The sequence below is a fragment of the Galeopterus variegatus genome, unplaced genomic scaffold, assembly GCF_000696425.1.
Source record: "Galeopterus variegatus unplaced genomic scaffold, G_variegatus-3.0.2 Scaffold5921, whole genome shotgun sequence".
Taxonomy (NCBI): Eukaryota; Metazoa; Chordata; class Mammalia; order Dermoptera; family Cynocephalidae; genus Galeopterus; species Galeopterus variegatus.
In genome coordinates this window covers 91,811-114,417 of record NW_007732032.1, presented here as the reverse complement: position 1 = coordinate 114,417, position 22,607 = coordinate 91,811, and the positions used below count along the sequence as shown (strand labels likewise).

At 41.6% G+C, this 22,607-nt stretch overlaps 1 protein-coding gene across 2 annotated transcripts in view; it reads left to right on the top strand.

Annotated features, from left to right (window-relative positions):
- Positions 1 to 288: 288 nt before the first annotated feature.
- Positions 289 to 22,607, top strand: part of ACSL1 (acyl-CoA synthetase long-chain family member 1) — a 39,480-nt gene continuing 17,161 nt past the window's right edge. For both annotated transcript variants that reach the window (XM_008590201.1, XM_008590202.1), the window contains exons 1-6: positions 289 to 511; positions 11,704 to 11,818; positions 15,522 to 15,586; positions 18,443 to 18,544; positions 20,875 to 20,974; positions 21,300 to 21,478. In XM_008590201.1, coding sequence (XP_008588423.1) covers positions 317 to 511; positions 11,704 to 11,818; positions 15,522 to 15,586; positions 18,443 to 18,544; positions 20,875 to 20,974; positions 21,300 to 21,478 — 756 coding nt within the window. In that variant the 5' untranslated portion in view covers positions 289 to 316. The remainder of the gene's footprint in view (positions 512 to 11,703; positions 11,819 to 15,521; positions 15,587 to 18,442; positions 18,545 to 20,874; positions 20,975 to 21,299; positions 21,479 to 22,607) is intronic.

Below are 22,607 nucleotides of genomic sequence, written 5' to 3'. Positions count from 1 at the left end.
ATACTGGTCATCTTAAAAAAAAAAAAAATCCAAAAAACTTTAAATGTGATTAATAAAAGGAAGATAATTTTTTTTTCTTCACAAGATAATGGAGAAGTAGAACAAAAATGAATTCTCGAAGTGTTTCTATAAAACACTTCAATAGCCAGGCGAAGACCTGGTTCATGCGACTGGGTTTAATGCAATTGGGCAGCCAACTGTCAAGTTAGACAGTTGGCTTTTGGGAATTCTGGAGAGGTGTCCTGCCTCCCTGGAATGAATTTGACATTTTTCTCTTCCAACAGAATTCAGCTTAGGGAACCAACAACACAGGACAATGCAAGCCCACGAGTTGTTCCGGTATTTTCGAATGCCAGATCTGGTTGACTTCCGACAGTTCGTGCGCACTCTTCCCACCAACACGCTTATGGGCTTCGGAGCTTTTGCAGCTCTCACCACTTTCTGGTATGCCACGAGACCCAAAGCCCTGAAGCCACCATGTGACCTCTCCATGCAGTCGGTGGAAGTGGCGGTAAGTGGAGGGCCCAGCCTGCCTCCTGGGTTTTCTCTGCATTTCCCCAGATTAGGTAGTTCCCATTGAATGTGATATTGATCAAGATCACAATCACAATCAGATATCTGTCTGTAAGGACACTTTGTAAACACAGAACTTATTGATGATAGTAAATAGAGGTGGAGGTCAAACTATAGGGTACAGAGACAGATGAGGTGGTGTTGGTTGGGTATCTATCCACAGACACACAGAAGATCAGTCCAGAAATCACACTGAGCTTCTACTTTGTGCTAGGCGCTATGGTAAGCCCAGAAGATTCTGTGAGTGGAAAAGGACAGCACAGAGTCCCTCTTCTTACAGGGGTCACGTTCTTGCAGGAAAGAGAGTTGCCAAAAAATATTATAGAAAGAAGGGTTTCACTTGTGGTATATCTCATACTTAGAATACATCCTCAAGCTGTTGAAAAGGACTCTGGGATTTCAGACAGGATAAGGCTAGAGTAGGAACTGGCCAGAATAAAATGGCTGCAGAATTTAGTGGGGGACATAAAGAAACAAGAGGTTTCTGTTGTTGAGTTGTTGAGTGCCATGGTTGTATATGACTTGGGCAAACTAAAGGTCATGCTCTCATAGTTATGAAAGTAAACCAGTACATATATAATTAGGGCTTAATGGGTGGTATGGCATAGGGAAACCTTAAGACCCTTTCAGGGAGATTCTTTCTTAGTGCTCCTGCTCCATCTTCTCTCACCTCTTAATCTCTGTTCAAGGTTAGTAAAAAATGTGAGAGGTTAAGAAGCAGATGAATGGTACATTTACTCTTCACCTGTGCTTTGTAGTTGCTTGCTTCCCCTACCTAAGCCAGAATTAATTTTCAGTATTTATCACTTTCAACACTGTACAGAAGAGTGCTGTGAAACACAGAATCCCTTCATTGACTGCTTTTAGCTGTAGGGTGAAAGGGAGGAGACTGTGTGCCCTTCCACATAAAGCCCTGGCTTGCTTAATGGCTTTTTGTTATTTATGGGATTTTATTTCTTTGTTTTATTTTAGACAAGTTCTTGGATTCATTAATGTGAAACTCTTAAAATATATAAAAGATATGTCAGTCTAATTCATGCCAAAATATAAATATAGAATGAACTACTGCTGAGAAAAGTTGACTTTATACTTTATTCCTATGTCGAAGGTAAAGGTACCTTAATATTTCACCTCAGCTAACCACATACTGATAATGAGTAGAAAGTATTTAACTTTTTCTAATAGATTTGTGTGAGGTTTCTGGCATTCCTTCTCTTCTGGCAGAATGCCCAGCATATTGCAGTAGCATTGCCATCTCTATGAAGACTAGTTGGCAAGTGCAGGGTTGAGACATTTATAATTTGGAGTAACTATAAAAAGTACCTAATTTTTATTATATGAGAAATCGTGAGGGCACTTACAGTGCAGTTTTTAAGTTGTAGCTTAGCATAAAGTCATTGTGCCTTATTAAAATAATTGTACATGTTCTCTGTAGAACAATTTTAAACTACAGATAAGCAGGAAGGAAATTAATATTTATAATTCTACTGCCTGTTATATGGGCATCTTGATTCCTCTTTTGTATACAGAAGTCGATTTAGCTCTGATTTTCAGAATTTGTAGGTTTTAGGAATAGATACTGAACTTGCTTTGCCTTTTTAAAAACGAATTTAAAAATTTGAATTTAAAAGTAACTCTGGAGTTATGGTGCCTAATAATTATAGATGCTTTGATATAGCTAGATTGTCGTACGGACTTCTGTGGCGGGCAAGAGGAACTTAATGCATTTCGTAAAGTATTGGTGAGGAGCCTGTGTCTCTGGCACTGGTGTAGGGGCTGATGCCCAAAGTGAAAAATTGTTGCTTTGTCGCTACTTTGAAAACAGGTGAGCACCATTCACCAGTTCCCATCCTCACCCCTCCGCTCCATCTCACATACACAATTTTTATCACCCACCTCTTACCATAAAGTTTACATGGATGTTAAAATAAAAGGAATCACACTTTTTGGTGTGGCTGCTTCTCATCATAACACACACTGGCTGTTTCCCAGCTACAGCAGCACAGAGGTTCTTTATGAGTTACACCTTCTAAAATTTCCTTTTAAAGATCAGGGCTTGCAAAGAAGATGTTAGCACTCATGCACTCTACCTGTGCGAGAAATGCAATGAAGACCTAGACTGTAGAATGGGACAGAGGAGTTGGACTTAAGGAACAGAATCCCAAAAGTCTTTCTTAATTTTTTTTTTTTTTTTTGGTGGCTGGCAGGTACAGGGATCTGAACCCTTGACCTTGTCTTACTCGAATTTTTGAGCATGGTTTTATCAGGACCCAATTTAGAGAGCTGTGTCCCTGCATCTGTGGTTGCAGCTCACGAGCCCGCAACAGTGACTAGAAGGCTAGCCTTTCTCTGCTTGCCAGGAAAGAAGTTCCATCCGCAGAAGGTTTTTGCTGCTGCTGCTCTGTAACTTTGAATAGTGGATAGAAGGAAGTTTTGTGGTTTTTGTTTGTTTGTTTTCACATCACTTTCACAAGCGATGTGCAAGATTTCCTTGTTTTAGCTTGTTTCAGCCTGTTCTCTCAGATTGAGAGCCCTAGGCCTGCTAGTGAAGGTGATCTTCACTGGAGTGATGTGAAACCTTTTGGGATTGGTCAGCGCCTAGATGCTGGGGGTTGCAGTTAAGGAAGGTACGAGAGTATGTTGGAGCTGTACGGGGTCGCGGAGGCAGAAAGGCAGGGCAGAGTATGGGCCTGGCTCTTCTGCTTAGACCAGGCAGCCTCGGGGTAGTTCACCTGACTTTTCTGACTTTCAGATTCCTCATCTAGAAAACAGAAGCGACTATACCTTCCCTCCTTCAACATTCCTAAGAGGACTGCATATATCCGCAATGTCTGCCTGGCCCTTAATAAGTATTCCATACATGTTAATTTTCTTCTTCCTCAAAGATCTTTTCTTTTAACACTTATATTTTAAAATAGAAGAGAAAACTGAGTCCAAAAAGGTGAAATTATATTAGACAGTCGGTGGAAGACCTAGAACTCTGTTATGCTGCCTTTGTTATAGTAATCAAAAGTTGTATATTATGACTTGTCTGGAGGGACAGTGATAAATAAAGATAAAAAGGAAAGTTTGGATCTGTCCAGGTAACTTTTAACTTAGTAAATTTGAACCTAGGATCAGGCTCTTCTGAAAATGGATATGCAGGCACATGAGTCCGAAGGCAGTGATGGAAATGGAAGGAGGAAAGGGGACAGGTAAGATGAGAAGTAGAGTGTAGATTCTGTACACAGGTTGGATATAGTATTAGAAACTCTCAAGAAGCTGGCAAGGAGTAAGGACCAGGGGGAGGAGGGCATAGGGCTGTGAAAACCTGAGCAGGTCTGCCTGTCCCTCATCCTCTCTACCCCTGAATCAGGTTGGACACAGATGGGATCAGAGCAGAACTTGGTGCTGATGGGGTTGTAGGCCCACCTGTGAGGGATCAAGAGATTTAGGCCATGAACCATTATGAAGTGCAGATAAGAACCATTGTAATTGCTGAAGGAGGTAGTAGAAAGAGCATGTGAGTTCTTCTCTATGAGAGAGGTGGTGTGGGCATTGAGATAATTTACAGTCAGATTACATTGGAAAGATTTTTGGCAACTACTGCTCGATTATAAAGTATTTAAATGAAAACCCACATTGTTTTTTTATGTTACAGGAGGGAATAAATTGTAGCAAGTAAAAAACTTTTTTTATACCTGCAAGTCTAAGCCTTTCTAAGACTTAATTTTAAGAATATCGGGATATAAATTAAAATTTACTTCTGATGACTAACCCAGTTAGTCTGTAACAGATTCATTGTTTAGACTTGTTACTGGACCTTGGTTTTAGTGTGGGTTCATATCTTTGAATATGCAGAACCCGTTCTTTGGGCATAACTCATCTTGTTTCCAAGTTGGATGACTTAGTTCCACACCAAATGATCTGAGACATTTAGGTACCATGCTGGCTGGTGACCCTTTTGCTTAAGAAGTTGGAACTTGGACATCCACATGTTGAGGTATATATGGTTAGCAACTTACCTTAGCATTTTAATCCTGTGCTCTGGAAAGTTTAATATGGAGGATGTGAAGCTTTGGATTTAATTCTCCACAAGTTCCAAAGAATAGTTATCAGATGTGTATTCATTCAGCATCTACTTGAGCTTACGCCATGTGATGTGCACAATACCAGGGCAGGAGGGGGGACGTACTGCTCGGGGCTCCGTCTGTCCTTGGCAGAGGGTGCAAGCCATCCTTAAACTAAGAGCAATGAAAACAGCTAGTTTTTATGTCGTAAAATTAGAACTGTGGTTCATTCTCAGTTAAGGACTTGAACGAAGCCAACTGAGCATAGCACTTCCAGCCTGTATGGTTTTAAAATTCAAAAGTCACAGTTTGCCAGAGGCTTTCCCAATGTCATGGCTTGTACTGACAAGCCACAGACCCCAGTTCACGGCACACTGCAGCAAGCACTAGTGTTCTTAGTCCACGTTTAGAGAGTGTGAACGGAGCATATTTCCAAGTAGGATCTTCCCATGCGGAAGGTAGAATCATTTCCACATAATCAGTCCTCACACACTGAGTGAATAAAGGCCCAGTTGCAATTTGGTACAAGCAGTTTCTGCAAGAGAAGAGGGCAGGTCATTGATTCCTAAGTTTTTTAAGTCTTCACTCACACCAGCCTTGGGGAGAGAAAACAAGTGCAGTCCAATGGAGGTGTTGATGGGGAACACAGAGGATGGCGATGCCCTTCTGAACTTGAGTAGCAGGGCTGGCTCTGAGCAGGGGAGCTTTTGTTGAGTTGGACAGGATTAAATGCTACTATGAGGCAGACAGTGACGGCCAAGCCTGAGGGGAAGCTGCTAGGGAAGGGCAGGGAGAGAGCTGTCCAGGAAGGGCAGGTGGAGTTGGATGGTGGTATATCACTCCCTCTCAGTGACACCAGCCTGGTGGCTCTGTAGGAGTGTCAGAGCCAGCAGTAAGATGGGGAGATTTAACTGATGGATTTGAACTAGGTGGGAGATAGCGGGTGAGCACTAAGAGGAGGAGAGAATTAGGCACAGCAGTAGCTTCTGGTTGTTTCTGTGGTCATTTGTAACTGTGATATAATAAATATTGTGTCTGTAGTTATTGGTAAATATAAGCCTAATTCTCATCTCTGGGAAGCTTTGGATCACAGAATAGTTATCAGGTATGTATTTGACTAGAAGTGCGTGGGAGACTTTGGAAGAACCTCCTGGTCTGATGCTCTGGCTTCATTTCTATCAGTGGTCTTTGCGTAAATCTTAATCATTGGTAATTGCAGCTTCCTGATCACTATTCCCCATGGCCTGTTCTTTCCTGGTCTCGATTGCAAAATAATTGTACACATTGTCAAATAAATATGTGAGCAAAGATTTACCCATCTAATTCTACCCCTAGCAACTTCACTGAAAAGGTACTCAGAGAATTCTTGGACATATTTTCTGGAATGTTCCAGCATTAGAGGGCATTTTCAACAAGCAATTGTAGCAGTTGGGATAGTGAGGATGAGATGGAGAGAGTGTACTTAGAGTGGGTGTTTTTGTTTAAAAATAGTTTTCTGGCAAACATCAGTATTTTCATACTTTTAGATAACCTTAGCACCTTTTCTAAAACTTGATGGGCTTCTTAATAACAAACTACGCAAAACCTTGCTAAATTACTTTTTCTTATGACACTCACATTATTGGAAACTTAACTGAGTTGCTCTTTGAAGTGTTGTAAGACCTGTCTGCTGACTTAGAAACACTTCTTGAAAGTGACTAGTGATTTGAATTAGGTGGTAAAAGTATCAGCTCTGGAAATGAGCAGCAGTGGGATGGGGAGCTCTGCAAAGAGAAGGCAAGAATTACAGAGAACTGAAGGCAGAGTTTCTCATCTTTGTGCCAAGATCACACAATAGAAATTTTAAATAGCTGCCTTACGAACTGTAGAAAAGAAAGGAGTTGATTGTTATTTTTAAAAAAACTATTTCTGGGTTCTCTTTAATCAGGAAGAAAAAACTAAAGTTCACTATATAGGAATACAATAAAGCAGGTGTGAAAACACAATTTGATTTTGTACAAATGATTCCACTTCTCACAGGCTTTGTTAAACAAGGAACATGTGTACATATAAATGACAGAAAAATGTGTTGTAATATTTATTTAAGCTTAAAAATAGCCTAATGGGGGCCGGCCCGGTGGCGCACTGCGCTAGTGCGCCGCTTGGGAAGCGCGGCAGCGCTCCCGCCGAGGGTTCAGATCCCACATACAGACCGGTTCCTGCTCACTGGCTGAGCGAGGCGCGGGGGCAACACCGAGGTTTGCGATCCCGTTGCCGGTCCCGGTCCGGTACGGGGGCGACACTGAGGGTTGCGATCCGTTGCCGGACACGGAAAAAGACACACACACACACACACAAAAATAGCCTAATGGGACTAACTGGTACCAAATGAAAAATGACAAATGTGGGCTCTCCCTGCTTCTCGACAAAATTCCTGCTGCACAGCAGTGTCGAAAAGGCCGACTAAAGGTAAGAGAGAGAGATGAGGTTCCCTTCAGGGTAGGCAGAAGGGAAGCAGAAGGCCTCACATATTCTAAATGGCTGGCATGTAAAAATTCTATAGGCAGTCTTATTTTACTGGAACAGCATGTATTTGTAGGAAGTGGGATTTTGTGACTTCAGACTTTCTTCCCTTTCATTGAAGTGGGAGGGCAGTGTTTTCCCTCCTGTGGTTGGCTTGATTCTTTCCTGTGACGAGGTATTTTGCTAAGTACTGTGTCAGCCTCCTACCACCCACCACCTTCCGCAAATCCTCTGTTTGGGATAGTGGGGAGCTCAGGAAGTTAGAAACTGGAGATGAACTGGGGACAGGGAGAAAGAAAAAAAGGTTCTGAGGATTAGAGGAAAGCACTGAAGAGTCAAAAAACCCAGCTGGCACTGGTGATCTGGACCCTGTCCCCTTAAGGATAAAGATGAGCAATGGGTAGGCAAGTTTGGAATCTGCTTCTGAACCACTGAACCACAAAACAAAACTCTTAACATAGCTGATGTCCTGCTGAGCTGGGTTTGAAGCTCCCCTCCACACACTATCGTAGGACTGAGAAGGGAAGGCATCCCCCTGAGTCTGAGTTTCCTCATCTGGAAAGTGGCTGGCCTTTAGCGGTGCTTGGTAAATACTCACTTAACCTCCCACCTATCCTGCACACAGATGTCAACATGCAGCACTGACAGTTGTGCCCTTTCTTCACTCACTTGGGGGTAGAGGAGCTACCCCCATGGTTAAACGATATGCATGAATAGTGAGACTGAGGGTTCACAGTTGCACCGGGACAGTTACAGTACAGCATGTTGGGGGAGTCTAAAAGTATTTTTTAAATATCCTGCCCATTATCATTCAGAAATTATTGCTGGGATGGTGGTATCTATAGGCTGGCCTTTAAGAGAACTAGTTTGATATATCAAAGATCTAGTGTTACTGGGTGCAGGAATTGATGGCCAGATATCCTCTCTGAGAGGTCACTGGATGGAAAAGTAGTTTTATGCCTGTTTGTAAAAAGAAGCAGATGATGGTCATCTGGGCAGCTAAAATGCGTGTAAAATGTAAACGCTGGGAAGAACATACTCCACATGGAAGGTATTGGAAAGAGCCAAAGGAGTCAGTTTTATCCCCTTAGGACTGTGATTCCACATGCTGCTTTTCTCCCTAGAGGTGGATTTAGCATTAAAGTCTAGCCATGTCTCCAGAAATACTTGTCTCTACCTCTCCCTGTTCTCTCTCTCCCCATCCTCCCTCTCCCTTGTCTCCCTTCTTCCTGCCCTGTCCCCCTCCCCCTAATCCTTCTCAGAGGGAATAAACAATAATAACACAATGGGTATTTAACTGTATGGCCTGTAAATACCCATTTTATAGATTGAGATGAATGAGACCACAATTTATAAACCTTGGGCCTTTCTACCCCCAGGAAATCTTCAAGGATGTAGTTTGCTTTTAGATTTAAATATGCGAGGGGTACAAGATAACTCACCAGAGTCTTCTGATTTATCAAGATTTGTCAAAATTTGGCAAGAGTCCTAGTCTTATGAGCCTGCCTCCACTTTCCCTCCTTCCCTCCCTCAAGGGGAACTTGAACTTTTATTTCCTAAGTCACCCCATGTGGGGTGACTGACCTCCAGAGGAACCTTAGCCTGTGTAGATGTTGCATAGTGTCCCGTGACCGCTGATTTCACTGCAGTGTGACTGACTCACCATCTTTTTTTTTTAATCTGGGAAAACTACATAACCACATTAAAGAGTTCTGTAGCAGCAGAAATAAAAGACCCATCATCCCTCCTCCCTCACAGTCTTCATGACTAATTTCCTGCACATTCAACTTGGGTTGTCTGCTTAGCTCTCCCTGGTTCTTGAGTACAACTGAAACCCTCACCTCCTCCTGCCATCAGCAGATTTCGTCGAAAGGCCATAAAGGCCAACTTTAAGTAATTGTATTTAAGTAGTTGCTCTGCAGACATTTTGGACTCCAGTTGTTGTGGCTGTGCTGCCCAGTGCTCGGAATGCGGTTCCACGCTTTTGTAGGAATAACTAAGGTTGCTGACACCCAGTGTTTACATACAGCATTTTTGTTCAAGAAAAGTGGTAACGCTTATGCACATCGAAAATGATGATTTTTTAGGGGAATGTGTGATCTTTTTATAGAGCAACAAATTTCAAAGCGCAGACCTTTTTGCTTAGTGCTCTCCTCCCTATTTTATTCAACTTCCTCTCTTGAAATTACAGACTATGTCTTACAATTCAGGTGCTGTTTACCCAGTTTCATCATGCCTTAAATGAGTGCCTCTTTTTGACATATATCTCATTTACTATTTCACTTTCAAGCTTTTGCTAATTATTCTCATTGCTAATTAGAATCATAATAAATATCTTGTCCTCAGGTTATGCTGTCAAGATGATGGCTTTATTGGGGGTATAATAAACTTCTTTAACTTTGATTTGGCTATTTTACCAACATGTTTCTCAAAATCTTGAAGATTATATAGCACCAAAAACTTAAGCCTAATAAAGAATACTTAGCTTAAAGTTTGTTATAAAATGATCCTCCAGAGCAGTGATCCTTAAAATAAGAATTGGGAAATTGACCAAGATGGTTGACCTATCTTGAAAGGATATGGTCTCCATATACCCTAAGCTAAACTTAATCTCTTTTCTGAAACCTACCCTCAATCCGCAGTCTTCTATTGGAGCAAATGGAACTGCTATCTTCTCAGCCCTCTGACTCTCCCCTCCTTTTCTCTTGCACCCAATTCCCTGACAAATCCCATCCACCAGTGCTTCCAGCATGCGGTTCTTCTCCCCTCTCCACTGCCACTCCCCTAGTCCAGGCCCATATAAATTGGTTTCTCTCTCATCTCTCTTCCTTCTACCCTGTTCTACACACTGCTTACCCTCCTTATAGATTTTCTTTGTAAAGCATTACCCCAGGCTTCACTGCTTTTCTAATGAGGACCTTAATGTCTCTAGGATGATGCTTCTCACACTTCAGCATAGACCAGAAACCCCTGACAGGCTTGTTAAAACACAGGTTGCTGGATCACACCTCTGGAGTTTCTAATTCAGGTGGTCTGGCATAGAGCCTGATAATTTGCTTCCCTGACAAGTGCCTGATGTTCCCCAGACCACACTGAGGATCTCGGCTCTAGGAAGAGCCTGTGCCCCTTGGGTACCAGGCCTACTCCTGTCTGTTCCTTCTGACTTCCTCCCTGCTCTTCTGTTCCTCCGGTGCTCCTGTAGACCCTGTTGTCACTGAAGGATAAGACTTGGGCTCCTTCAGAACAAGCGTGTGTCATTCACCTGATTCCCATCTGCCCCATTTACAGCTATGAGAACTCCTCAGCAGAATGCAGAAAGTGGTATTGCTTTTGAAGAGATACCATTGAGAAATGCCGTGAATGAATGAATGTCATGATAAGAGGTATAGAAGGCCCCATCCTAAGCAGAGTGTCCTGAGGACCCACCTGTGGGCCGGCCAGGCTGCCAGTACCTCTAGGCCAAGGTTTGACAGGCAGAGTGGGTTGGGCCAGTAGCCAGGAGGCAGTTATTTATGGCAATTAGCCCATGTTCATCATACATGCCTCTTACTTTTCTTATCTTTTTTTTACTCCTTCTCATTCCCCCTATTCTGTGTCATTCTGTCCTCCCCTTTTTCTTCCTTCCTTCCTTAGCCTTGGTGCCCTGGGTTTTTTTTGGTGGCTCAATGGGTTGAAGAAGCTTCTGATGTTTATTATAAAGCCACAAAATGGCTTCTGAATGTTAGGCTCTTTGTTGGAGTAAAGATACGGGTTACGGAGGACTTGTAGTTAGGGCATGTTATTGGTTGTGTGAGTAATATTCTACACATTCATATACAGGAGAGTTCTTGTTTAACTAAAAATAACCCTGGAAGTGGACACATGGTATCTCCCTTTTACAGAAAAGAAAACAGACTCAGGGATTAAATAAAAAGATTTTTCTGTCTTTAGGCACATGAAGAATAACTTCTTTGCTTTGTAAAGTAGCATGTTGTTGTTAATAATTATGTTTGGAATCATGGTTATAGGTTTTAGAAAATTTCTGCCAAGATAGAGAAGATGGTGTGACGATTAGAAAATGTGATTGATGTTTACTCCAGGAAACTATTTAGATCAAGAGTTAAACACAGATTTGTAGCACATAGTAGATATTGAAACAATGTATATTAGTGTATAAGCACAGAAAAAAGTTTGGGAGGAACTTATTAAACTGTTAATAATAGTCATTTGTTTTCCTCAATATACTTCTGTACTGCTTAGATGTTTTAAGAAACATCATGTAAATTGCAACATAAGGGGAGACAAAAAAGCAAAATAAATTGTAGAAAGAGGAGCAAATAATTTTAATTTTCTGAAAAAGGGATGCATGACCACAGATCTGGCAGTCATTACCTTATAAAGGGTCTCCGCATTGGTTCTTCCCATGAGTACATGTGTTCTCACCACCAATACATGATAAATACGTGAGGGAACAGACATGTTCATTAGCCTGATTTAGCTGTTCCACAGTGTGTACGTATATCACATCATGATGTTGTGGGGTTTTTATTTTTAACGCTGTCTTCTAACACGCTGCTCTGTTTGTCTGTCTTCATCATAGGGTAGCGGTGGTGCTCGAAGATCTGCGTTACTTGATAGTGACGAGCCCTTGGTGTATTTCTATGATGATGTCACAACATTATACGAAGGTTTCCAGAGGGGTTTACAGGTGTCAAGTAAGCATTTTACTGCATTTATGTGACTAACACTTCTGTTTTTCATTGAGAAAGCATGGTCTTCCTTCCAGAAAAACACATTTGCTCATACCTTGCTCCTGCTTAGTATCGCTCAAGCCTCTGCCTCCTCCCATCACTTTTCCAGAGTCAGTCCCATATCTCACTGGACCCTCTATATGTTTGTTCCCAGTGGCCAAGGGGTCTCCACGGGCAAAGATGTTTTCAGCATGTCCTGTATTTTATGTAGAGTCACATATGCATTAGCTCACGATGGGTTCTGACATGTCCTGTGATAGAGACCTGTTTAATTGGGCCTAGTCCAGCATTTTTCAAGCTTACTTGACCATGTGACCCATATTTTGAGAAAGACATACTGACATCCCAAGGAAGCAGTGTTCCGTCAGAGACATTTTGGAAATGTTGGCTCATGAGATTGCCCTTAATTATTAACTGTGGCCTAAGAGACCCTGTGATATCTGGCACCTTCCTCCAGCCTCTCTCCCTTCCAGGTCTTCCCTGTGTATGCCCCTTAAGGCACACTGAATTTCTTGTGACCACCTGCAGCCAGGGTGCTTGATGTGCTCTGTATTGCATTTCACGTTTTCTCTAAAACCTTCCCGGTCTGCCATTTTCATCCCCTTCCCCCAAGTGAGGCGTTTCTCTGCATGCCCTCCCAGCATCTTAGAGCTACTTCCGTAATGACCCTTTGTGGTACAGAGGTGTTCACCTGGCATCTTGCCCCTGCAGCCCATGCTCCTCGAGAACAGGGCAGCCATCAGTTGTCTCTTCTCCCAGCACTGACACTGTGCCTGCCACAAAGGAGGTGCTCCACTAATGGACCCTCAGTGAAGGAGGGAACATCTTCTGGGTCCCCCACCCCTCTCTTTGTTTTAACCACTTCATTTTTGCTTATACCACGTTCCTCTCTAGAAATGGTCTTTGGGATCCATGCTTTGTTATTTAAATCTTTTGGTGGTTAGCATTTATCTTTGCCACTGCTAGCTAGACTGTAATTTCCTTATGGTCAGGGACTGTGTGGTTGTGCTTTTTCTCTCCCGCATACAATACGTTGCATGTAATATGTGTTTAAGAAGTACCCGTTGTTTTTTACTTGATACTGGTAAAATTGGATATCTCAGCTCAGTGTGTTTGCCACAGTATTCCTATAGCAGGTTCATTAAGCCTCATTATAAAGGGAAAGCATACTTGCATATTATTTAATTTATGAACTCTTTCAAAGTTAGTATCAGGGCCAGGGCTCATCTGTGATAGTAAATATTTATAAGATAATGCAGCCTAACATAAGGCCACATGAAAGAGTTTATGTGTGTGGTGGGGGGAGTGTTCTTTACTACTACCGCAAAGCATGTATCTATATGAATATATGTGTATATACACTATTGCCATTGTCAGCAATGGGTGAGATTCATATGGTGACTTACATTGTACGAGGGTACTTCAAAAAGATTGTGGAAAAGTTAAATTAAAAGGTAATATAAATCTTTCCATGAACTTTTCGAAGCACCCTCGTACCTCTGACTCTTTCTGATCTCAACACAAGTCACTTTTTTTTCAATCATTTGCTCTACTTGCAAAATGAAGGTTCTTCTATGAATATTTTAGAGAAGGTGAAGGGAGCTGCTCTCCAGGTCATTGTTTTCTTCTTTTCTTTACAGAGGAGCTTTCTGTTCTAAGTTTTCATTTTCTTAGTCTACCATAGGATTAAACTTTTATAGAAGAGCAAAACCTAGTATTTGCATAAGGTGGTCAGAAGTTTGTTGAAAGCCAGTCTAGATTTTTTAATCCTAATATTTTAAAACGGCACGTAGGAAGTCATTTATAAAAACTGAGTTCCCTTTTTTTTTTTTTCCCCTTTTTGTCTTTTTTCGTGTCCGGCAACGGATCGCAACCCTCAGTGTTGCGCCCGTACCGGACCGGGCCCGGCAACGGGATCGCAACCCTCGGTGTTGCGCCCGCACCTCGCTCAGCCAGTGAGCGGGAACCGGTCTGTATGTGGGATCCGAACCCTCGGCGGGAGCGCCGCTGCGCTCCCAAGCGGCGCACTGTAGCAGTGTGCCACCGGGCCGGCCCCTGAGTTCCCTTTTTTTTTTTTTTTCCCCTTTTTGTCTTTTTTCGTGCCCGGCACCGGATCGCACCCCTCAGTGTTGCGCCCGTACCGGACCGGGCCCGGCAACGGGATCGCAACCCTCGGTGTTGCGCCCGCACCTCGCTCAGCCAGTGAGCGGGAACCGGTCTGTATGTGGGATCCGAACCCTCGGCGGGAGCGCCGCTGCGCTCCCAAGCGGCGCACTGTAGCAGTGTGCCACCGGGCCGGCCCCTGAGTTCCCTTTTTATCAGTAGTTCTCATCCCTAGCTGGGGAACTTTTAAGGCTCAGGCCCGATCTCCATCTAATTATATCAGAATTTTTATTAGTAAGGCATGGGTAAAGTACATTTTTTAAGTTCCCCAGGTGAGCCCATGGATTAATTACAGTATTCTAGAGCTGGAGTTGGCAACCTTTTTCTGTAAAGGGTGAGATAGTAAATATTTTAGATTTTGGGGGCCATATGGTCTCTGTTGCAACTATGCTACTGTAGCCTTAGACAATGCATAAATGAATAAATGTGGCTGTGTTCCAGTAACACTGTGTTTAGAAAAACAGGCAGTGGGCCTGATTTGGTCTTTGGCTGTAGTTTGCCAATATGTGTTACTGAGGGATAAGGTAGCGTCATTTCATGCAGCTAATGTTTTTTTTTTCATCTAAAAACAACATCTGATGAAACTTGTCATGTACACTCCTGTCTTTGTTACAGTCTCTCTAAATTGAACAGGGTCTGAGAATAAGGCTCTTTCTGTTTTTGTCAGGACTGTTTTTAGGGTAGCAGAGAAATCAGTGTGTCTGGCCTCTGAACTAAGGGTGGGTGAACTGTCCCACCCTCATGATTCTTGAATCTGCACGCACATCACACTTGTCTTCTCTCAGGTGTAAGTCTGTGACATGTAGGGCCATCCCCTCCCTTCCTTCCCAGTTTCCCCACACCCACAAACCAAATCAGGACACTTTCACAAACACTCAAACCTAAAATGGTGAAGTCAGATGTGTAATGGTACCTAAATTGGAATCGGGATGCATCCTGATACTTCTTAACTTTTGCCTTCACAAATGCTCTCTTATCTCCCCCCATTTTGTATCTTTTCTTCATTTTTGTTTCTCAGCAATCAAGACTTCACCCATGTAATTAGGATTCCAGGTGATTCTTGATACCTTTGGTCATCAGAATGTGGCATAAAATATTTTCCTTTTCATGTTGTGAGTCAGAATAAACTTCTTTAGAAATTTTGAGGGATACCTCTTCTGAAAACCTACAGCAGGATCTTTTTACCACTTAGCTACTGACTCCTGGTCTAAACCAATAGGGCGTTAAAGAGGAATTTGCAAATTGAGTGTCCTTGAAAGTTGTATTTTCCTTTTCTCCTATCTTTATTCCCTCTCCGATTTAATAAACAAAACAAATACACAAGCAAACAAAAAAATCAGGGAGAAAACATCTCCAATCTGAACTCATCATTTCTAATCTGAGCACTAAAGTATAGTTTACCTAATATTTTGTAAAATGAGATGGGATATACATTAAGCTCTAGGAATATTAATACACATTAAGTCCATCCTTTGTTTTTTGTATTTTTTTTTTCTTTTTTTAGATAATGGCCCTTGTTTAGGCTCACGGAAACCAGACCAACCTTATGAATGGCTTTCATACAAACAGGTGAGTGTTCTGGCTCTGGGCTACTCACTCAAACAGTGATGCTTCCATGCAGTAGTTCTTGGAGCCTTGCATGTTAGGGCTGGAAGGTTTCTACAAAGAGTGTGTGCTGGACTGGCTCAGAGCTTCAGGATAAACGTGGAGCATCCAAACAGAGAAACTTGATACAAAGATTTGGGAAAAACAAGCTAAGTAATTTAAGTGGTGGTTCAAAACACTTTATTTTAAAACTGATATGGACGCATTGTAGAGTATAATTTTTAGGATAAAATTCTAGAAACAGCTTGAAACAGGTGACTCTCATCTAGTCCTCCTGGTGAGATAGGATTACTCCTCTCTGCCTGAGGGACACTAGAAAAACTTAGACACTCCAATATAGAGTGTTCCTCTCATTTCGTAGATGAGGAAAACATGCCCCAGGAAGAGATGTGACTCGCCCAAGGTCACAGCTGGTTAGAGACAGAACCAGGACCAGAAGTGAGATCTGAGCAGTCTTGTGAAGAGCTCTTCTAATGCAGCATACTGATCCTCACAGCTGTTCTCAGCCAGCTCACCTCCAGGGTGCTGTTTAACCCCAGGTCAGCCATAGGGAGAAATGCAGATATTTGGGAAAAAAAACTTATGTGACTTTATAAACACAAATGTCACTCTCCAGTCCCTGGTAAGGGGTGGCTACAGCTGTTTAAATAGCCATTTGTGAATGGCAGGTAGCAGAGCAGGAAGGCATTACTTTTTATTTTTATCACGATTACAACAAATCTGCATGCCCCTGCTTTTCCCTGGTCCCAGGGGTACCCTGAGGACAGGCAGGTGCAGCTGAAAGCTTCAGCCTTGTTGCCTTTTGTTTCCAGTGCAGCTGTCCAGGAAATGGCTCTGTCCCCAGGCTGCTGCTTCTCCTCATCTGGGGAGCAGGTAACCCTGTGGCATTCATGAATAAAAATTAACTTCCTCCTCCTGTGTTTTGTATGAAAGGTATTTTTAGTAGTTGATGTATTTGGGGGTATATATGCGAAGGGAGTTGTCATTTGGGGCCACAGAGCCACACTCATGCCCTGTGCCTGTTGGTTCTTCTTGGGCTGAAACACATGATTTCTTCCCTTCTCTCCTCAGAGGGTAGACAGAGTGGGAAAGGCTTTGCCTGAGAAGCGTTTGTCTCACTCTTGAGAGAGTGAAAGGGCGGAGCTACTTATGCGTTGCCTGTGAAGGAGTGATAAGCTGTAGCTCAGGTGACCAGGGGGTTTTCCCTGCCAGGTAGTAGTTTCCTATCCAAACAGTAGTTTCCAAGATCCCTCATTTTCACAAGCGGTGGAAAAAGTTTGTATGTGCTGGACACATAACAGCACATGATAGTCCTAAGGCCTCCCAGAATCCTCAAATGCATTCCAAACTACCTCTGTTACATTTATTGCCTGGAAGAGAGAAAGCACGTCCATTGCAGATTGGATTTTTCAAGGCAGATTGAAAATCACTGAGGTTTCTGAAGGTGTTCGTGTACTATTTGTACATTTTAGTAGGAGGCTGGTGATGATATAAAAGTAGCCTTAACTGAAGCCAACTCTGGACTTGTACATTTACATCTTTTTTTTTTTTTTTTTTGCCCAACGAATCTGACCATTTGGGGGCTAGGAATCCCTTTGAGGTATTTTTGAAGGATATGGACCGTCTTTCTAGAAATAAAATGTATGCATATGATCTCATTAAGCTCTGCAAACAGTTGCAAGCATTTCCCAGGCTCTGATCCCTTAAATGCAGCCCAGAGTTGTGAACTAGTCCATGGAGTAGAAGGTAATAAGCCTGTTCATGTTCTCCTGCTGTCACCTCACCAGTGTCAGTCTAATTCCCATAGGCAGGGCTGGGATGACACCACGTGCCAGAACCAACAGGATTTGGGCTGGGGATGGGTGTGGCTTTATTTCCTATAGGAAGTAGTGTGCTCTAAGAGTACTCTAGAGAATTCACCAACTAAGCATAAAGAAAAGAACTTCAAATTTTAAGGTGTTTTTAAAATTTTAGTTTATTTGGGGTAGGAGTGGGGAGAGGATGGGAATGGGTATGCAGTCCTGCCTAATTTTGTGAATCTACCTATTTTTATTTAGTTGGTATAATAATATGCACTTTTGTATTTACTGATGTTGCTTATCATTGTTAATAATATTATTCTAAGTTTGGTATGGTTTTCATATTTGTAGTATTTACTAGCTATTAGCATTTTCTCAGATTTATTATTATTTACTTAACCATCCACTCTCTGGTATTTTTTCCCCTAGAGTTTTTTGACTTTAGATAATTTTGAAATATATATCTTTTTACATAGTCTTTTTAAAACCTCCTGCTAAGATTGAATTATTTCCTAAGAATAAGTTCTCAAAAATGGAATTGTCGACCCTAGTGATAAAAGCTTGTTCTTATTTTTTTAAAGGTCTCTCAAAAAGCTTGCTATTTCTGTGTTTATAACAAATGACAAATTTTGGCTGCTGTGCTGATCTTTGTAAATACAAAAAAAAAAAAAAAGCTATTTTCCTGTATTACTTTTATAAATTTATAAAACTAAAATAGAAAACAGAAATGTCTAGGAAGCCCTGACATATAATCATCTGTGACCTGCAGCTGTTGGGATGAGATTAATTTGCTTTGCAGGAAGAACCCTAAGATCAGTTCTTTTAATAGTGAGTTCTGGCAGATAAAACCTTGTATTTCAGAAAAATTTGTAAACAAAGGAATATTGTTTTATTCCTTCTCCCCTTCTCTGTGTAACACAGTTTGCTGGCTTGCTGGCTGAGATTACAGTCTGTCATCCAGTAAGCTTGGCTCCTTGAGATGGGGCCTGATGCTGTTTCTGAATCTTTCTCCCCATTTTAGGTTGCAGAATTGTCAGAGTGTGTGGGCTCAGCGCTGATCCAGAAGGGCTTCAAGACCGCCCCAGATCAGTTCATTGGCATCTTTGCTCAAAATAGACCTGAGGTATTAACCTTTAGGCACTTACTATATTGAGAGTTCTCAGATACAAGAACCAGTCACAGTTCACACCTACTTCTGCTTGAGATCAGATTTTGTGGTATGATTTCTACTGAGAATATGGTTTTGTCTTACACATGAGAAAGTTACACCTATGAAGACCTGAGCCAAGGAGCCTTCTTAGTCTTTAAAAGGGGGGAAAATAACTTTTTAAAAAATTGTTTTTGTTTGTTTGGAACCAGGTCCTTGAAGAAAATCCTGAGAACAAATAACTAAGATGTCTCTCACTTTAAGGACTACTGCTATAATTAGAAAAATAGCATTAATAAATCAAAGAGAAATGTAGATGCATTTTTGTTAATAGCACACTGTCATCTTTTCTTTCTGAAAGGTATGAGGCTTTACCTCTGGTCAGATTACAAAGTTTAAAATATCACCTGAAACGGGGAAAGTAGTGGGGAAAGTACCTCGTAAAGGACAGGGCTTCATTCAGATGCCTGTCATTTGGCTATCTAAACCCAGCATGGTACTTCTGTAAACCATTGTATGAAAGTGAATTTAAGTGAGAAGCTCTTTTGTAGGTGTTGCTTTTACTGTTAGTCAACAGATTAGTGGCATAGCTGGCTTGGAAAAATTTAAGCATTTGGCTTGAAGAAATTGAATTTATTCTTATACCTACTTGTGTCCAAAAGACATGTTTGTTCCCGTGCTGCTTACTATTTTATAAATTAGAACAGATTCTTTAAGTTTTATGTTCTGCTAAGGAGAAAACAGCATTTTCCACAGCTGGACTATGACTAGGCTCATGGAATTTAGTTTCTTTCATGCCAAGTGAACACATCCAAAATTTTCATTTTAGTGGAATTTTATCACTAACCTGCAACTGTAAAACATATTTCTTACTTCAAGGAGTAGACTCTTTCCTATACAGAGACTTAGTTCAACATTTGTTTATTGGGCACCTACTATATGCCAGCCATTTTGGCAGGCACAGAAGCACATGGTGACTTGGATCTTCTTCCTGAGGTACCACGTGAAGGAAGACAGACTATAGGCTGATGCTTTCTCTGTAATGTGGTATGTGTAGACACTGGCCAGAAGAATTATGGAAGCTCAGTCAAGGAGGGCTTCCTAGAAGTGGTACCTAAATAGTCTCAAAGGAAATAGGGGTGGGGAGCCCAATTAATGCCAGGAGCAACCACATGTTCACATCAAACAGCATGTCTGTGTCAGGGAATGAAGCATTTTAATATAGTGGAGCATGGACTGTCAGTGCCCTGCCAAGGAACTGGGACCTGACCTCCATGTTGGTAGCTCGAACATCTATTTGTTCCAGGAGAGAAAAACAAAACACAAAAACGCAGTACCAACCAAGTGAGTGGGAGTGGAGCTGAGCTCCCCTTCCCTGGTAGCCGTACTTTTATCTGTGCCATGTGTCGGAGTTCTGCAGGAGGATTTCATTTGAAAAGTGCAGAAATAATGGAATGCCCCTGAGGATTATAAATGGAAGAGGGATCTTGCCACATTTGTCTGATAGGTAGCTCAGTTGCTGTGTGGCCGATGAGTTTAGAGGCAAGCTGACCGGTTACTGTATCCTCATATTTCTTTTCTTCATCCCTTTCTTGGGTATTTTACCAAAACAGTTTTCCTGTTAGACAAGTATGAACCCTCCTTCCCTTATGCCCAGGCCATACTGTACCCTGCCACCAGATTGAGCTTCCTCAGACCCCACTGCCATTGTGTCGCCTAGAAGCCCTCAGTGGCTCTGCATTGCCTGCGGGATACAGTCGGGTGCCTCCAAAGACACAGGCTAGCCCAGCCCACTACTCTTTTCTTGTCGTTCTCCACATCCCTGCTGGAACCATCCATGCCAGCCAGGTGGCTCTCTGCCCTCCCCCCTGCTTTTGATCATGCAGTCCCCTCTGTTGGAATCTCTTTCTCTCTCTCTCTCTCTCTCTCTCTCTCTCTGTCCACGTGTGCTTCTCTTGCAAGAGCAAGCTCAGTTACCTCCCCCACAAAGGCATCTCAAACTGCCTCAGCCCACGGGGGCTCTCCTGTCTCTAAGTCATCGGAGTTGGTCACTATCTTGTACTGTTAATTATCTTTTCACATATTTGCCTCAATTCTTTAAGCAGATTGTAATTTCTTTTTAAGAAGAGGGAGTGTTTTGTTCTCATTGTGAATCCCTCATGACACCTGGCACATAGCAGCTACACAAATGTTAATTTGCTGCATCAAATGTTTTCACTTTGAATCTCTCTTAGGGTATTGTTCTCCTTACGTTAATTCCATTATGACATCTCATTTTCTCTCCCCAACATTTCCTGTTTGTTCAGTGGGTGATTATTGAACAGGGATGCTTTGCTTATTCAATGGTGGTCGTTCCACTTTATGATACCCTTGGAACTGAAGCCATCACGTACATAGTCAACAAAGGTACGTCTCTGATTTTTTTTTTTTTTGGTGGCTGGCTGGTGTGGGGATCTGAATCTTTGACTTTGGTGTTACAAGGTGGTGCTCAACCAACTGAGCTAACCGGTCAGCCCTTGTCTGTGATCTTTGGATGGACATTGGCCCAGTTATTGGTTAGATTCAGTGACTTTATAATTGTTTATATTTAATTTGATAGGGATTTTATGTTTAAATGTATATATACCTTTATATTCAAAGAATGTAGTACTTAAAATAACCTTGTGTCAGATATTAGAGTCAAGATTTAACATCCCAGAGCTTATTCTTCATTGTATCTCTTCATTTATAGCTGAACTCTCTCTGATTTTTGTTGACAAGCCAGAGAAGGCCACACTCCTATTAGAAGGTGTAGAAAAAAAGTTAACACCAGGCCTTAAAGTCATAGTTCTCATGGATGCCTATGGCAGTGATCTGGTGGAACAAGGCAAGAAGTGTGGGGTGGAGATCATCAGCCTGAAAGCCATGGAGGTGAGTCATTCCTCTCTTCCCACTGCTCTGAAGGGTTTCTGGGGTCATTTTGGATCAAATGTCTTGCCACCGTGCAATCCCACCTCTGGCTGGTCATCTCAGCAACCCATAAAAGAGTAGAAATTTCTTTGTTATTACTGGAAACAAGAATTCTACGTGCATGCCCAGTGTTAATACATCACATCTTACAAAAGCACTTTTTCAAAGTGGGTTACAGTGCTCACATATTTATTCCAGAGCATTGACAAGCCATGCCAATAAATGCCAGAAATGTGAATTTCACTTTCAGACATATAAATCTAAGTTTATATGTCCTCTTTAAGCCGTAATGTCTTTTATTTACTGATTTGTCTCTAAAACTCAGCTAGATGTAGAAATCTGCCTCATCATTCTTTTTCTCAGGTTGCTTTTGTAAAATCCTGGTGATTTTCCAGTGTAGATGTCTGATTTGGTTTGTTTTCTTACAAATTTCTTAATATTCACATTAATCATCACTTTAAAGGTAAACATTCTAGGAAAATAAGTGTGGTCCATATTTAAATTAGTTGTTTGATATCAGATCATATAAGCTAATGTCCCTAGTTGGACTTGGATTAGAGTTCAATCCAAGGAAGCTGGCAAAATGAGGATCTTTTTATCTGCACATCATAGGAAGTAATAGGCTAGAGTAAGTCATTCTCTTTCTGAAGATGTTATATTTTTCTGAAATTTTATAAATAGGGTTTTTAAATTATATTTATAGTTCTCCTCCTTCTACAAAGAATTTGAGGCTATAAGTAAGGATCTATAGAACTTTTCCTGAAGAACGTAATCATCATAGGGAAACTGCTGTTTGTTCTAACAGAACCTTCTGCCCTCGTGCACACACACGTACACACACAGAAGCATAGAACATGATTCCATCAGCATTAATGGGTATGTTTCATTGTTAAATTGATGTTTTAGCTAACTTTTTACCTAACATTTCCCCATTTTTTTAAACTTTTAATCCCCTTTCACAATAATATACAAATGGTTCCTGACTTCCAATGGTTCAACTTATGGTTTTTTGACTTTACAATGATGCTTTAGCACAGTATTCCATAAATTAGAAGATATACTCCACATTTTATTATTAAATAGGCTTTGT